Source organism: Hemiscyllium ocellatum, chromosome 8 (assembly GCF_020745735.1).
Source record: "Hemiscyllium ocellatum isolate sHemOce1 chromosome 8, sHemOce1.pat.X.cur, whole genome shotgun sequence".
Taxonomy (NCBI): domain Eukaryota; kingdom Metazoa; phylum Chordata; class Chondrichthyes; order Orectolobiformes; family Hemiscylliidae; genus Hemiscyllium; species Hemiscyllium ocellatum.
The window spans coordinates 109,851,059-109,868,190 of NC_083408.1; the positions used below are offsets into that span (position 1 = coordinate 109,851,059).

The 17,132-nt window shown below is 43.2% G+C and overlaps 1 protein-coding gene across 2 annotated transcripts in view; it reads left to right on the forward strand.

Moving 5' to 3' along the window:
• The first annotated feature begins 1,571 nt into the window (after positions 1–1,571).
• The window catches only part of tdp1 (tyrosyl-DNA phosphodiesterase 1), a 162,801-nt gene continuing 147,240 nt past the window's right edge, over positions 1,572–17,132 (forward strand). Inside the window, exons 1-3 of one of the 2 annotated variants that reach the window (XM_060828584.1) lie at positions 1,572–1,718; positions 6,233–6,328; positions 10,661–11,317. In XM_060828584.1, the coding sequence (XP_060684567.1) occupies positions 10,669–11,317 (649 nt within the window). In that variant the 5' untranslated portion in view covers positions 1,572–1,718; positions 6,233–6,328; positions 10,661–10,668. Of the gene's footprint in view, positions 1,719–6,232; positions 6,329–6,368; positions 6,564–10,660; positions 11,318–17,132 lie in introns of those variants that run through there. The other variant, XM_060828585.1, reaches the window with a different exon arrangement.

Consider the following 17,132-nt stretch of genomic DNA (forward strand, 5'->3'; position numbering starts at 1 on the left):
CTATTATTCCCCTGACTCCACTGTTACTCACCCTCACTGTTGCTATTACTCCCCCAATCCTAACTGTTACTCTCCTTCACTGTTAGTATTACTCCTCCGATCCTCACTGTTACTCTCCCTCAATGTCGCTATTACTTCCCCGATCCTGTTACTCCCACTGTTGGTATTACTTCCCTGATCCTTACTGTTACTCTTCCTCACTATTAGTATTACTTCCCCTGATCCTCACTGTTAGTATTACTTCCACTGATCCTCACTGTTACTCCCTGCTAGTATTACTCAACTGATCCTCACTGTTACTCTCCCTCACGGTTATTATTACTCCCCCGATGCTCACTGTTACTATCCCTTACTGAATTTTACTCCCCCTGATCCTCACTGTTACTCCCCCTCACGGTTATTATTACTGTCCCTGATCCTGACTGTTACTCTCCCTCACGGTTATTATTACTCTCCCCGATCCTGACTGTTACTCTCCCTCACGCTTGTTATTACTCCCCCCGATCCTGGCTGTTACTCTCCCTCACGCTTGTTAATACTCCCCCCGATCCTGACTGTTACTCTCCCTCACGCTTGTTATTACTCCCCCCGATCCTGACTGTTACTCTCCCTCACGCTTGTTATTACTCCCCCCGATCCTGGCTGTTACTCTCCCTCACGGTTGTTATTACTCCCCCCGATCCTGGCTGTTACTCTCCCTCACGGTTGTTATTACTCCCCCCGATCCTGGCTGTTACTCTCCCTCACGGTTGTTATTACTCCCCCCGATCCTGGCTGTTACTCTCCCTCACGGTTGTTATTACTCTCCCTCACGGTTAATGTTTATCCCCAGCTCTGATCCTGGCTGTTACTCTCCCTCACGGTTGTTATTACTCCCCCCGATCCTGACTGTTACTCTCCCTCACGGTTGTTATTACTCTCCCTCACGGTTAATGTTTATCCCCAGCTCTGATCCTGGCTGTTACTCTCCCTCACGGTTATTATTACTCTCCCTCACGGTTAATGTTTATCCCCAGCTCTGATCCTGGCTGTTACTCTCCCTCACGGTTATTATTACTCTCCCTCACGGTTAATGTTTATCCCCAGCTCTGATCCTGGCTGTTACTCTCCCTCACGGTTGTTATTACTCTCCCTCACGGTTAATGTTTATCCCCAGCTCTGATCCTGGCTGTTACTCTCCCTCACGGTTGTTATTACTCCCCCCGATCCTGACTGTTACTCTCCCTCACGGTTATTATTACTCTCCCTCACGGTTAATGTTTATCCCCAGCTCTGATCCTGGCTGTTACTCTCCCTCACGGTTATTATTACTCTCCCTCACGGTTAATGTTTATCCCCAGCTCTGATCCTGGCTGTTACTCTCCCTCACGGTTATTATTACTCTCCCTCACGGTTAATGTTTATCCCCAGCTCTGATCCTTCCGTTCTCAGGGAAGCTCTTGCTTTTGTAATTTCCGCGCGACCGCATCCTCCTTCCTCATTGGATGATATTTAGATTGCACTTCCATTTATCACCCTCAGTGATTGGCTGTTGGTTTAAAGGGATTGTGGTTGTCTGAGAGTCTCTGGTGGTTAACAAGTCCCACGCGAGTTTGTCCTGACTCTCATCCCACAAACCTGGCTGTTTTTTTAACAACATCGTGCCAGTCTAAGACATTGCACAAGCAGAAATATTAATTTTCAGTCGCCTAAGGGTCGTGCAATGTTAAAAGCTTAAGGTAAGGTCAAAACATTTATTGAGATTATCCACTGCCAACATAAACCTCAAATAGAATGTAGAACATTAATTACTGCACAGGAACAGGCCCTTCGGCCCACCATGTCTGTGCCGACCACGGTGCTATTCTAAATTAATCCCACCTGCCTGTACATGGTCCCTATCCCTCTATTTCCTGCCTGTTCATGTCTCTATCTAAATGCCACTTAAACATTGCAATCATACCTAGTTTGACCCTGTCCCCTGGCAATGTGTTCCAGGCACTGACCACCCTCTGTGTTAAAAACTTTCCTCACCCATCTCTCCCTATCGCCTTAAACCTATACGCCCCCGGTATTTGACATTTCTACCCTGGGAAAAAGACTCAGATTATCCAGCCTATCCATGCCTCTCATAATTTTACATATTTCTATCACATTATCCCACAGCGTCTGACACACTAGCGAAAACAATCCAAGTCAATCCAGACAACATCCTGGAAAATCTCTTCTGCATCCTCTCCAAAGCCCCCACATCCTTCCGATAGTGCGGTGACCAGAACTATGCACAGTACTCCAAAGCTGGTCTGACCAAAGTCTTTAAGTACAACACTTGCCAGCATTTATATTCAATGCTCCGACCAATGAAGGCAAGCAAGCTGTTTGCTTTCTTTACCATCTTGTCTACTTGTGTTGCCAAGAGATGAGAAATACACTGACTATATTTGTCATTGATATAAATGATTTGGATATGAATATAGGAGGAATGGTTAGTAAGTTTGCATATGACACCAAAACTGGTGGTGTATTGGACAGTGAAGAAGGTAACTTCAGAGTATAATGGGATCTTAAAAGATAGAGTTTAATTTAGATGCATCTGAGGTGTTGTATTTTGGTAAGGCAAATCAGGGCAGGGCACATACACTTAATGGTAGTCTTCTGGGGTTTGTTGCAGAACAAAGAAACCTTGGGGTACAGGTTCATAGTTCCTTGCAAGTGGGGTTGCAGTTAGACAGGTTAGTTAAGAATGAGTTTGATACGATTGCCTTTACTGGTCAGCGCATTGAATATAGGAGTTGAGTTGTCATGTTGCAGTTGTACAGGACATTGGTTAGGCCACTTTTGGAATTCTGGTTTTAATTCTGGTCTCCTTGCTGTAGAAAAGATGTTACTAAACTTGACAGGGTGTAGAAAAGATTTACAAGGATATTGTCAGGTGGAAGGTTTGAGCTAATATGGAGCTGAATAGGCTGAGGCTATTTTCCCTGGACCGTCAGAGACTGAGGGGTGACCGAATAGAAGTTTAAAAATCTGAGGGACATAGGGTAAATAGACAAAGTCTTTTGCCAGGGTAGGAGAGTCCAAAACAACAGGACATAGGATTGAGGTGAAAGGGGAAAGATTTAAAAGAGACCTAAGGGGCAATTTTTTCACATAGAGGGTGTTGCATGCATAGAATGAGCTGCTAGATGAAATGGTGGAGGCTGTTACAATTATAACATTTAAAAGGCACCTGAATGGGTATATGAATAGGAAGGGTTGGGAGGGATATGGCTAATGGGACTAGGTCAGATTGGGATATCTGGTCAATGTGACGAGTTGAACTGAAAGATCTATTTCTGTGCTATAAAACTCTATGACTTAGCTTCCACCATCTTTTCAGGACGATTATTACTCATAATCCTCTCAGAGAAAAAAATTGCCTTACCTCTGTTTTAAATGTGACCCCTGATTTTTAAACAGTGTCACCTAGTTCTACATACTCCCTTACGAAGAAACATCGTCTCCACGTCCAATCTGCTGCAACCCTTTAGGAACTGATATGTTTCAAACAAGTCACCTCCTACTCTTCTAAACCTGAGCAGATACAAGCCTAGTCTCTCCATCCTTTCCTCATAAGATAATCATTTCATCCAGTTATTTGGTAAACCTCTGAATTGCCCCTAACCTATTTACATCCTTCCTGACCAATATTGTACACATTACTGCAGATGCAGTCTTGCCATTGCCCTATATAAGTGGGTCAGAAGTCACAAGACACCAGATTAAAATCCAGCAGGTTTATTTGAAATCACAAGCTTTCAGAACACTGCTCCTTTGTAGAGTGACTTCACCTGATGAAGGAGCAGCGTTCCGAAAGCTTATGATTTAAAATAAACCCGTTGGGATTATAACCTGGTGTTGGGTGACTTCTGACTTTCTTCACGCTAGTCCAACGCTGGCACCTCCAAATCATGTCTGAATAACTAAAGCATAATCTCTCCACTTTTGTTCCCTTCTCAACAAATGATAACATTCTATCAGAACATAGAACAGTATAGCACAGTACAGGCCCTTCGGCCCACGGTGTTGTGCTGAGCATTTATCTTAATCTGAGATTAGCTTTCCGAATTACTTGCTGTATCTGCATACTAATCTTCTGTATTTTATACACAAGGACACCTATATCCCTTTGCATTTCTGAGCTCTGTAATCTCTCACTATTTAGATTAAATGTTTTCTCTATAACTTCCTGCCAAATTGATAATTCTGTATTTTTTGAACATGACTCCATTCACCACATCTTTGCCCTCTCACTGAACCTATCAATAACGTTTTGTAATCCCTTATGTCCTCTTCACAGCTTACATTATTATCTATCTTTGTATTGTCAATAACCACATCGATGGTCCCTTCATCCAAATCATTCATATAAACAGTAAAGAGTTGAGGCCCCATCATTGACCCCTGTCACACACCAATCATGACATGCTATCAGCTTGAAAAAAAGACTTCTTTCTGGTTCATGTTAGCTAGCCTGTCTTCTATCCAAGCCAAAATGTTACCACCTACACCATAGGTTATTGTGGAAAATAAACTCCTATGATGTGGCACCTTATCATATGCCTTCTGGAAATCCAAGTCCACTGCATCCACCAATTCCCTTTTATCAATAGCATATATGATCTTTTCAGAGAACTCCAATAGATAGGTCAAACATGATTTTGCTTTCACAAAATCATGTTGACTTTGTCTAATAACCTTGAATTTATGCAAGTGCCCTGTTATAACTTATTTAATGACAACTTCCAACATTTTCCCTGTGATAGATATTATGCAAACTGGCCTGTTGTTTCTGGCTTTCTGTCTCCCTTTTCAAATAAAGGATTGGAATTTGCTACCTTTCAATCTAGTGGACTTTCCTTAATTAAGGGATTTTTGAAAATTAAAGCCAACACACCAACTATTTCAATAGCTACTTTTTAAAAGTCTCTTAGATGAAGTCCATCGGAACCAAGGCACTCATCTGCCACTGATCCAATAATTTACTCAGTACCACCTCACCGGTGAATGTGCGGTTCCTGAGGTTTCCCTCCTTCAATTTCCTGATTTACTGGTCGCTTCTGGAATATTACTTGTATCCACCATAGTGAAGACTGATGCAAAACATATGATACGTTCATCTGCCATTTCCTTATTTCTATTATTAATCAGCTTTCCCATAAGGCCAATGCTCACTTTATTAAGTCACCGTTAAATTTCATAGAAGCTCTTACTGTCTGTCAACCTTTAAGTTTTTTACCAGTAATTGGAGAGATTGGGGCACTACTTAAATCCGTTTATATAACCAGGTGTTGCATTTTAAAAATAGAAAGGAAAATACTCTACCATTTGGGTCAAGATCCTGGAACTCTCTCCTTCCCAACATTGTGGGTGTACCTAGACTAAATAAACTGAAGCAGTTCAAGAAAGCAACTCATCTTCAGGATGGCCAGCAAATGCTGGTCCAGCCAGTGACATCAATGAGTGACTTTAGAAAAAGTGCTCTTCATAATTACCATTTTCATAATGAAGTCCTCCTGGGCTGTATTTTGAAGCCATTTTGGTGCATAGGGTCAAAGTGACTGCAGGTTAGAGAAAGTTTAATTCATGTGGGCTGCCTTATTTGACAGCCTAAATAAATACAGTTTTCCTGAGCACTTTACACACAGTCAATGAAGTACATTTAGTGCAGCCCCTCACTGTTGTAATACAGTTAAAAATCACACACCACCAGGCTATAGTCCAACAGATTTATTTGGAACCACTAGCTTTCGGAGTGTGCTGCTCTTTCATCAAGGTAGCTAGTGGGGCAGGACCATAAGACACAAAATTTATCTCAAAAGATTACAGTGTCATGCAACTGAAATGGTATATTGAACAAACCTAGAAAACTGAACTGCATTTTTGTAAACTTTGTCCACCCCAGTCCAACACTGGCTCCTCCACATCATGTTGTAATATCGGATGCACAGCAGCCAATTCCATGCACAGTAATCTCCCACAATTAGCAATGGGTAAAAACCAAATGATCTGTTTTTAATAAACGATTAAATATTGACTGGGGATAATCTCTCTGCTCTTCCAAAGGGTGCGTGGAGATCTTGTACATGCATTAGTTTAACTTCTCACGCACAAGTTTGCATCTCCTCCAATGCAGCGCTTATTCAGCTGTGATACTTGTGTTTGGAGTGGGACTTCAATCTGGGAATACTAACCAGTGTGTTTGATTTTTCAGAACAAGACACAGTCACACACACACACAGAGGGAGAGGGAGAGATTAAAACACTCCTATTCTCGAAGCAAACTCGGCGAGTTCAACTTCAGATGAGAGTAAGCCGCGTTTCTCATTGTTAACGGGTTGCAAGAGATGAGTCAGGAAGTTGAAATGAGGGCGATAGGACCTTGGGGGGGGGGGGGAAACGGCAGGAAAGGTTCCTGGACTGCGTTCGAAAGACGGGTCGTCCTCCCGGGCCACGTTCTGAAGCAGATTGGATACATTGTGTGGATACAGCAAATTGATACATTGTGCCGGAGCGTCTGAAGATTAGATACAGTTTTATTCAAGGTGGGCTGCACCAGTCGAAATAAATCCGGTTCAGACCTCAATCCCACGACAATTCTGTGCTCGCAACGGGATTTTCCACTTCCCTGACACAGGCGTGCGCTGCTTTTCGACCCATTGCTCCCCCCAGCTACCGGGGGCCATTTCTTCTTTACGCTTCGCAGTGTGTGCTATTCCACGCTGTGGCTGCGTGCTTTGTCTAGTGTAAGACGGAAGGTACCTGCAACTCGACAAAAGAAAACAGGCTGGACTTTAGGAAAAATATTGGTAATATTGGCCCGTGATCATCGGTTGGCGATTTTTCAGTTCAGGACTCAGGTCCACACCCCCCACCAACCCAACCTCCACTCCCGGCACCTTCCCCTGCAACCGCAAGAAATGCAAAACTTGCGCCCACACCTCCTCCCTTACCTCTCTCCAAGGCCCCAAGGGATCCTTCCATATCCTCCACAAATTCACCTGCACCTCCACACACATCATCTATCGCATACGCTGCACTCGATGTGGCCTCCTCTATATTGGGGAGACAGGCCACCTCCTTGCAGAACGTTTCAGAGAACACCTCTGGGACACCCGGACCAACCAACCCAACCACCCAGTGGCTCAACACTTCAACTCCCCCTCCCACTCCACCAAGGACATGCAGGTCATTGGACTCCTCCATCACCAGAACATAACAACACGACGGTTGGAGGAAGAGCGCCTCATCTTCCGCCTGGGAACCCTCCAACCACAAGGGATGAACTCAGATTTCTCCAGTTTCCTCATTTCCCTTCCCCCCACCTTGTCTCAGTCGAATCCCTTGAACTCAGCACCGCCTTCCTAACCTGCAATCTCCTTCCTGACGTCTCCGTCCCCACCCCACTCCGGCCTATCACCCTCACCTTGACCTCCTTCCACCTATCACATCTCCAACACCCCTCCTCCCTACCTTTTATCTTAGCCTGCTGGACACACTTTCCTCATTTCTGATGAAGGGCTTATGCCTGAAACGTCGAATTTCCTGTTCCTTGGATGCTGCCTGACCTGCGCTTTTCCAGCAACACATTTTCAGCACTGCACCAGGCAGTGACTGTCCGCTGTTTAATAATTGGCTTCTGGAGAGAGAGAGAGACGCAGAAATGGGGTTAAGTTAGTTGAAGTTCTCTTGGACGATCGGTGTTGATGTACAGTACACAAATTGGAAAGGGTTCCCATTATTTCTGATGGTGCGCCCATTCCAGGGCAAGGTCAGATTCCTAGTTTTAATTAGACCAGTGGCAGTCTGCTGCCTCAGTACCACGATAGTCGTCAGTCCCACTCCCAGCCCCAATTGCAGCCGAGCAGGGGTTTCACCAAACTGAAAGAAATACCAGTTAAACGCAGTCATTATTGCCTCACAAACCTTATAACCTTATTGAGTTCTTTGAGAAGATGACTAAACAGGTGGGTGAGGGTAAAGCTATTGAAGTAGTGTATTTGGATTTCAGTAAGGCATTTGTTAAGGTTCCCCACGGTAGGTACTGCACAAAATACAGAGGTGTGGGATTGAGTGCGATTTAGCAGTTTGGATCAGAAATTGTCTAACTGAAAGAAGACAGAGGGTGGTGGTTGATTGAAAATGTTCATCCTGGAATTCAGTTACTAGTGGTGTACCGCAAGGATCTGTTTTGACAAACTACTGTTTGTCATTTTTATCAACGACCTGTATGAGGGTGTAGAAGGATGGGTTAGTAAATTTGCGGATGACACTAAGGTCGTTACAGTTGTGGATAGTGCCAAAGGATGTTGTAGGTTACAGAGGGACATAGATAAGTTGCAGAGCTGAGCTGAGGGGTGGCAAATGGAGTTTAATGCAGACAAGTGTGAGGTGATTCACTTTGGAAGGACTAACAGGAATGCAGAGTACTGGGCTAATGGTAAGATTCTTGGTAGTGTAGATGAGCAGAGAGATCTCGATGTCCATGTACATAGATCCCTCTAAGTTGCCACCCAGGTTGATAGATCTGTTAAGAAGGCATACGGTGTGTTAGCTTTTATTAGTAGAGGGATTGAGTTCGGGAACCATGAGGTCATGCTGCACTTGGAGTATTGCGTGCAGTTCTGGTCACCACATTATAGATTAGATTAGGTTACTTTATTTAGATTAGCTTACTTACAGTGTGGAAACAGGCCCTTCGGCCCAACAAGTCCACACTGACCCGTCGAAGCGCAACCCACCCATACCTCTACATTTACACCTTCACCTAACACTAGGGGCAATTTAGCATGGCCAATTCACCTGACTTGCACATCTTTGGACCGGAGCACCCAGAGGAAACGCACACAGACACGGGGAGAACGTGCAAACTCCACACAGTCAGTCGCCTGAGGCGGGAATTGAACCTGGGTCTCTGGCGCAGTGAGGCTGCAGTGCTAACCACTGTGCCACCATGCCACCCATTATAGGAAGGATGTGGAAGCTTTGCAAAGGCTTCAGAGGAGATTTAATAGGACGTTGCTTGGTATGGAGGGAAGGTCTTATGAGGAAAGGCTGAGGGACTTAAGGCTGTTTTCATTAGAGAGAAGATGATTGAGAGGTGACTTAATTGAGACATGTAAGATAATCAGAGGGTTAGATGGGTTGGGCAGTGAGAGCCATTTTCCTTGGGTGGTGATGGCTAGCATGAGGGGGCATAGCTTTAAATTGAGGGGTGATAGACATAGGACAGATGTCAGAGGTAGTTTCTTTACTCAGGGAGTAATAGGGGCATGGAACATACTGCCTGCGACTGTTGTAGACTTGCCAACTTTAAGGACATTTAAAAGACCATTGGATAGGCATATGGACAAGAATGGAATAGTGTGGATTTGATGGGCTTCAGTTTAGTTTCACAGGGCCTGTACTGCGCTGTTATATTCTATGCTGTATGAGTTGTGGGCTGATATTCCCTTACCACATGATTTGGCCACTGTCTTGTTGCTGTGCTTTATTGATTGCCATATTTCCTATGATAGGATATAAGAGCAGAAGCAGGACATTCAGCCCACCTGGCTGTTTTACCATTCATGGTCGATCTGACCATCCACAACTCCACTTTGCTGCCTTTTATCCCCATAGTCCTTGAATCCATCACTGATTAAAAATCTATGTCAGCCTTCATCAAAAACAGATCATTCAGACATTATCCCATTGCTGTCTGTAGGAGATTACTGAGCATAAAATTGGCTACTGTGTATCCTATATTACAACAATGAAGGGCTGCACTTCAAAGAGTACTTCATTGACTGTAAAATACTCACATACATTGTGTGTATTTTGGCCATCTAATCTGCAGTCACTCCAACACAATGCGGCAGTCAGCCTCAATAGCCCTCTGTGAGAAAAAAAATTCTCTAGTCTCTGTTTTAAGTATGAAACTCCTTATTTTGAGATTATGCAGTCTGGTCCAAGACACTTTCACGGAGGAAACGACCTTTCTACATTTACCCCCAAAGAATCCTGTGTTTTCAAAAAAGGCCTCCTTCGTTCTTCTAAACTCCACAGAGTGCAGGCCCAACCTACTCAACCTGTCCTCATAAGAGAGTCCAGCCATACCTGCTGTCAACCTAATGAACCTTCCCTTGACTGTGTCCAATGCCAGCGTATCTTTCCGTGGCTAAGGTACCCGGTATTCCAGCTGTGGCCTGACTGGGTGCCTCGCATAGTTTTCACATGACCTCCCAACTTTTATATTCCTTTCCCTTTGAAAGTAAAGCCAACATTCCACTTGCTTTTGCCTATTACTTGCTAAACTTGGATACTAGCTCTTTGTGATTTTCGCATGAGGACTCCCACATCCTCCTGTGCTGCAACTTTCTGCAGTCTTTCTCCAATTCGGGTCATGGAGATGTTCAGCTACTCGTTCTACCTGTCAAATTGCCCACATTTTCCCACATTCTATTCCATCTGCCAAGTTTCTGTGCACTAGCCAGTTGGCTTGCTGTATTCCCATTGTAAGTATATATTAAGAAGAATGTCATTGGCTCATTGGAAAGCGTTTTGGGATGTCTTGGGGTTCAGAAGGGTGGGTAATAAGTGCAAGTCTTTTCTTTGGTTTTAACTCTCTCATTCCTTCTTCACTGCCATCCTCCCTCAACAGTAAAAGGCATGTCTGGTGGAGTGAGCAAAGTACAGAGTCAGCATGGGAGGTGGACGGTGTCGAGCAGTGATGAGGAAGATGCCGAGCCTGCCCATCCAACAGGAGGCCCCCTCCCACTCCCACAGTCTGTCAGGAAAGACTACGTGTCAGACTCGGATGAGACAGTAGTGGATGAGGGAGATTTGGAGGTATTTCACTCTGGCCAGGGCAATGCTGCTTCCAGCAGTGGACATTCAGGATTCACTCATTCCAGGCTTCAGACGTCCACTGCTGGCAAAGCAAGACAGGAATGTTCTGTGACCCCTGCCCGGCGCCCCTCTCCTGCTGTCAAACGGCCCAGACCCTCACCTGAATCGGGCTGGGGGGTCTCCAGCAGTGATGAGGAGCCTGACGTCAAAGCAAGTGATCGGCAGATCAAACAGGAGTCAGTTGACCCAGCAAACCCTGGTCAGACAGAGAAAAAACCACGCCTGGAAGTGACGGACTATCCTTCTCCCTCGGTCAGTTCAAAAGCGACTTGGCAACCCAAATTGGAGAGTGGCTCTGAGCCCTTAGACAAGTGGGATATGCTGGAAAAAGCTAAGAATTTCAGCTTTTATCTGACCAAAGTCTCAGGCATCCCGGCCAAGGCCAATCGTGGAGCCCTTCATATAAAAGGTAAGATGGATGTTTTAAACCATTTTTGAATCAAAGATAATTCCCTGGACATGGAAGTTCACTCTCCAGCTCATAGAGACAAGTTCCCATTCTACCGTTTGGTGACAGTGAGAGCAAAGCAAAGCAGTTATTTAGCTTAAAACAAATGCAGAAATACTGAACAGGTTATGGCGGCATCTCTAGAGAGAAAAATAGAGTTAACATTTTGAGTCTAATATGACTCTTTTTCAGAGCCGAAGAAAATCCACATACTCCAGATTCAATGAGATGAGATAAGAAGCAGGATTAATAAAGGGGAAACAGTGGATTTGATATATCTGGATGTTCAAAATAAGGTACCACACATGAGGTTACTTAATAAGTCTCTATGGTGTTGGGTATATTTACGTGGATGGAGGATTGGCTAGCTAAAAGAAAGCAAACAAAAGGGGGGCATTTTTGGGATGGCAACCTGTAACTAATAGAGTGTCAATGAGATTAGTGCTGGGGCCACATTCATTTACAATGTATTAATGACCCGAATAATGAAGATAAATGCATTGCAGTCAAGTTTGCAGCTGACTGAAAATGTAGTTGGGAAGGAAAGTGGTGAGGATGGCACAAAGAATCTGCAGAGGGCTATAGTAAGACACGTCAAGTGGTTGGGCAAAAACCTGGCAGAATATAATGAGGGAAAATGTGAGGTCATGCACTTTGGCAGGAAGACGACGGAAGCTGAATATCATGTAAATGGAGAAAAACTGCAGAAAGCTACAGAACAGAGGGATTTGAGAGTTCCCTCCCACGGATGAGAAGGAACGCTAATATCCAATCTGAGCAGGTAATAAGGAAAGCAAATGGGGATGTAGGTCTTCATTTTAAGGGGAGTAGAATATAAAAGTAGGGTGGTTTTGGTAAAACTATTAGTCAGATCACAGTTGGAATACTGTAAACAGTTCTAAGAAAATGTTTCTAAGAAAAGATGTAGCTGCATTAGAGGCAGTCTGGAGAAGTTTCACTCGGCTGATATCAGGTATGGAAGAACATATTTTGTGAAGAGAATTCCAGTAAGTTGGGTCGATACTCATTGGAGTTTAGAAGAATGAGAAGTGACTCTGTTGAAATGAACAAGACTTGACGGGGCAGATGTGGAGAAATTGTTTCCTCTCTGGGAGAGTCTAGGATTAGAGGGCGTAATCTTAGAATAAGGAGTCACACATTTGAGACAGAGATAAGGAGGAATTTCTTCTCTAAAGGTAGTGATTCTGTGGAATTCTTAACTACAGAAGGCTGTTGAGGCTTAGTCATCAAGGATACTCAAGGCAGAGACAAATTTTAAATCAGTAAGGGAACTCAAGGATGTGGGAAAAAGGCAGGAAAGTGGAGTTGAGGATTGTCAGACCAACCATGATCTCATCGAATGGCACAGCAGAGTTGAGGGGCTGAATGGCCTGCTTGTCCTCCGAAGTCTTGAGATGCTCTGAAGCTGACCCTGGAGTGATGCAGTATTGACATTCATGACTCACAATTAGTCTGGTTCTTTAAGCCTTCACTCTTTATTTCTTCATATGGCCGGGTATAGAACGTCCAGGAACACAGAAGTTGAGCACTTCCGTATTCCTCAGAGGAGCTGCACAAAGGGCTTGAAACAAAGACATTTTAATACTGTTCTTAAAGAAGGGTACAGGCTATGATCGCATTGTACATTCAAACAGTTATCTTGTTTAGATAGAAGAGACATTTAACATCATCAACAACACCCTCCCAGGCATAAAGTTCACCAAGAAGGAAGAAACCGACAACAAACTTGCATTCCTGGGTGTCACAGTTGAAAGAAAGGACAACGGAGAACTACAAACCTGTGTATACAGAAAACCGACAAACACTGACCAAATAGTTAACGACACCAGCAACCATCCCAACGCACACAAACGAAGCTGTATCAGACCACTATTCCAACGAGCCACCACACACTGCAGCACAGACGAACTACACAAAACAGAGGAGAACCACCTATACAACGTATTCAAGAAGAACAGATACTCAAAAAATACAGCCCACAGATTCCTCAAGAACAAACCACGACAAGCAGACCAAACACAGCCAGAAACCCTAACCACCTTACCATACATCAAAGAAGTTTCAGAAATGACAGCCAGACTACTAAGACCCCTCAGAATCCTAGTAGCACACAAACCCACCAACACTCTCAAACAAAAACTAACAAACTTAAAAGACCCAGTACAACCCATGGACAAAACCAACGTCATCTACAAAATTCCATGCAAGGACTGCCACAAACACTACGTAGGACAAACAGGAAGAAAGTTAGCCACCAGGATACACGAACACCAGCTAGCCATAAAAAGACACAACCCTCTCTCCCTCATAGCCCTACACACGGATGAAAAAAGCCACCATTTCGACTGGGACAACACATCTATCATGGGACAGGCTAAGCAAAGGCATGCCAGAGAATTCCTAGAGGCCTGGCACTCCAACCACAATGCCATAAACAAACACATAGATCTAGATACCATCTATCAACCCCTCAAAACAAACAGGAAATGACATCACCACAAACCCCAGGAACCCCATCCAGGAAAAAGATATAAATAGAAAGCAGGAGACAACAGCTTCGCTTCACTTGGAGGTCGCACTGATGATGTTACCTAGCCAGGTAATGAAACGTCTGGATATCAAACCTACAGCTCAGCGAGCAAACCTACACCCTAAATGATATTGCTTTATTTGACAGTTACTTGGTTCAATGATATTTCCTGGGAACCAACTTTATTTTCCAACTCTTATCTCACGAACTGAGCCACTGCACCTGAAGGCCAGTCAGGATGGCTAATACTGTCTTAATTAGTCAAGTTATTTCTATGTTTTAAAGGGCACATTGTCTGCTAATTTCTATTGAAGCAGACTGTGGTTAGTCACTTATGCAGCTCTTGCAGAATTAGCAGTTAACAACTTAAAAGGCATTTTATGCAGCTTTAGCAGAATTGTCCGTTTGCCATTTTATTTGCATTGAAAAGCCAACTTGTTGCCACCTAGATTATTAAGAGCATCTGTTAAGTGGTTGTCCCTGCCTACAGCTAGTCAACTGCCCATTCCATCAATTTGTAAATATCCTTTGGAGTTCTACACTGTCCTCATAGTTAGCAATATTCCCAAGGTATGTATTGTCCTCAAACTTTGAAATTGACTTCTGCACATCAAGCTCTAGATCATTTATTTATATCAGTTAAAGCAAGGTCCCAAAACTGACTTTTGGGGAACTCCATGACAAATCTTCCTACTGCCCAAAAGACCATTTATCATTACTTTCTATCTCCTATCCTCCAGCCAGTTTGTAACCATGTTGTTACTATCCATTTTATTCAATGAGCTGTACCTTTCCTCAGAAGTCTATTATGTGATACTCTACCTAATGCCCTTTTATAAGTTCACATCCACAATATTATCAATACAGTTTGTTATCTTTTCAAAAAAGTTCAGCAGGTTAGTTTGACAAGTTTCCCCTTCTTGACTCAGAACTATCTACCATTGAGGTGTTCATGCTGGGTGTCAGAAACCAAAGGCACTGGTAATTTAAAAAAACCTCAGAACTAGAAGTAGGAGAACTCAAACATCAGCCATTCAGATTTCAAGCCTGCTTCCCCATTCAATGAGACCATGGATGATCTTCTACTTCAACACCATTCTCCTGCAGTTTCCTTGTATCCCCTGATGTGTTCAGCATGGAAAAATGTATCAATCTCTTTCGTGATCATAATCAATGCCCCTACCTCCCAAATAGTCTGCACATTCACCATTCACTGAGTGAGCGGAATCCTCCTAATCCCACATCTAAAGCTTCTACCTCTTATTTTGAGATACAGTCTCAGAAAATGCTCAAACCCTCCTGTAATAAACCACTTCCTTATCCAATAGCTTATTGTACCTGCTTGTTAACTTTCAGTGATTGATGAGCATGGACACTCAAGTCCCTTTGAGGTTCAGCATTTCCCAGCTTCTCACAATTTAGGAAATACTGTGTATTTCTGTGTTTTTTCCCAACCAAAGTGGATAACTGCACATTGCCAAATTCCTTTTTGTTCATGTAACGTCTCCAGAAATCCCTTTGACATGTCTTTGCATTCTCCTAACAGCTTACACTTCCGTCTAGTTCTGTGTCATTTACAAACTTGGAAAACAGAAATATAGGAGGAAGAGGTGGCCATTCGGCCCTTCGAGCCTGCTACACTGTTAATTACAATCATGGCTGATCATTCAACTCAGTAGCCTAATTCTGTGTTTTCCCCATAACCTTTGATCCCATTAACCCGAAGTGCTATATCTAACTGCCCCTTGAATACATTCAATGCTTTGGCATCAACTGCTTCTTGTGGTAATGAATTCCACCAGCTCACCACTCTTTGATGAAGAAATATCCATCCTAAATGATCTAACCAAATTCCTCAGACTGTGATCCCTGGTTCTGGACACACCCACCAACGGGAGCACCGTCCCTGCATCTACCTTGTCTAATCCCGTTAAAATGTTTAAAGTTTCTGTGAGATCCTCCCCCAGTTGTCTGAATTTCAGCGAAATCCTAACCAATTCAACCCCTCCTCATTCATTAGTCCCGCCATCCCTGGATTCAGCCTGGTAAACCTTCGCTATACTCCCTCGAGAGCAAGATCATTCTTCCTCAGAAAAGTAGACCAAAACTGCACATAATATTCTTGGTTTGATCTCACCAAGACCCTGTATAACTGCAACAACACATCTCTGCTCCCGTACCCGAAACCTATCGCAATGAAGGCCAACATTTAAATATTACATTTAATCCTCAAGTCCAAATCATTGATGTTGATTGTGAATATCTGGGAGCTAAACCTTACGATAACTCACTAATCACAGTCTGACTTCATGAAAGTGACTGGTTCATTCTTATTTTTTGTTTGTCTATTAACCATTTCTAAATCCATGCCAATATATTCCCCCAAACCCATGTACTATAATTTTGATTACTGACCTTTTGTGTGAGAACTTATCTGAAATTTTGTGAAAGTCTAAGTGTAGTACAACCATCAGCTTCCCCTTTGTCTGTTCTACTAGTTACATCTTCAAAGAACTCCCTACAGGTTTGCTAAATATGATTTCCCTTTCAGAAATTCATGTTGACTGCCTAATCCTGCCATTATTTTCTAAGGGTCCTGTAATCACATCTTTAATAGATTCTAGCATTTTTCCATAAGACTAATGTCAGATTAACAAGTCTCATTCTATTCTCTGTTCCTCCTTTCTTAACTAGTGGGGTTATATTTGCCACTTTTTAATCTGTAGGAGCCATTCCAAAGAATTTAGAAAGATAGCTACCAAATTTAACTAATATCTCTACAGCCACCGCTTTCAGCGCGAGGTCCAAAGGAATTATCGACTTTGAGTCCCATCAACTTCTCTAGTTTTTTTTTAACTAATGCCAATACAGTAACTTTTAGTTCATTCTTCATGTCAGTCCCTTGATTCTCCTTCATTTCTGGGAGGTTTTCAGTGAAGACAGGCACAGTGTGTTTGTTTAGCTTCTCTTCTATTTCTTTATCCCCCGCTATGCACTTCCCTGACTCCACTTGTAAAAGATCTATACTTTTGCACATGAATATATTTCAAGAAATGTGGATTACATATGTTTGTTTACAGTTATTATGGCAGAGAAGGAGGCTATTTGGCCCATTTCTTGCAGAGTGTTCCAAATTCTTCCTTTGATGTCATTTTTTCTTTGGTCTTGTTAATTGCCTCTGTATTAGAATGTTACTAAGAGAAAATGAAAGTTTTCATCTATTTT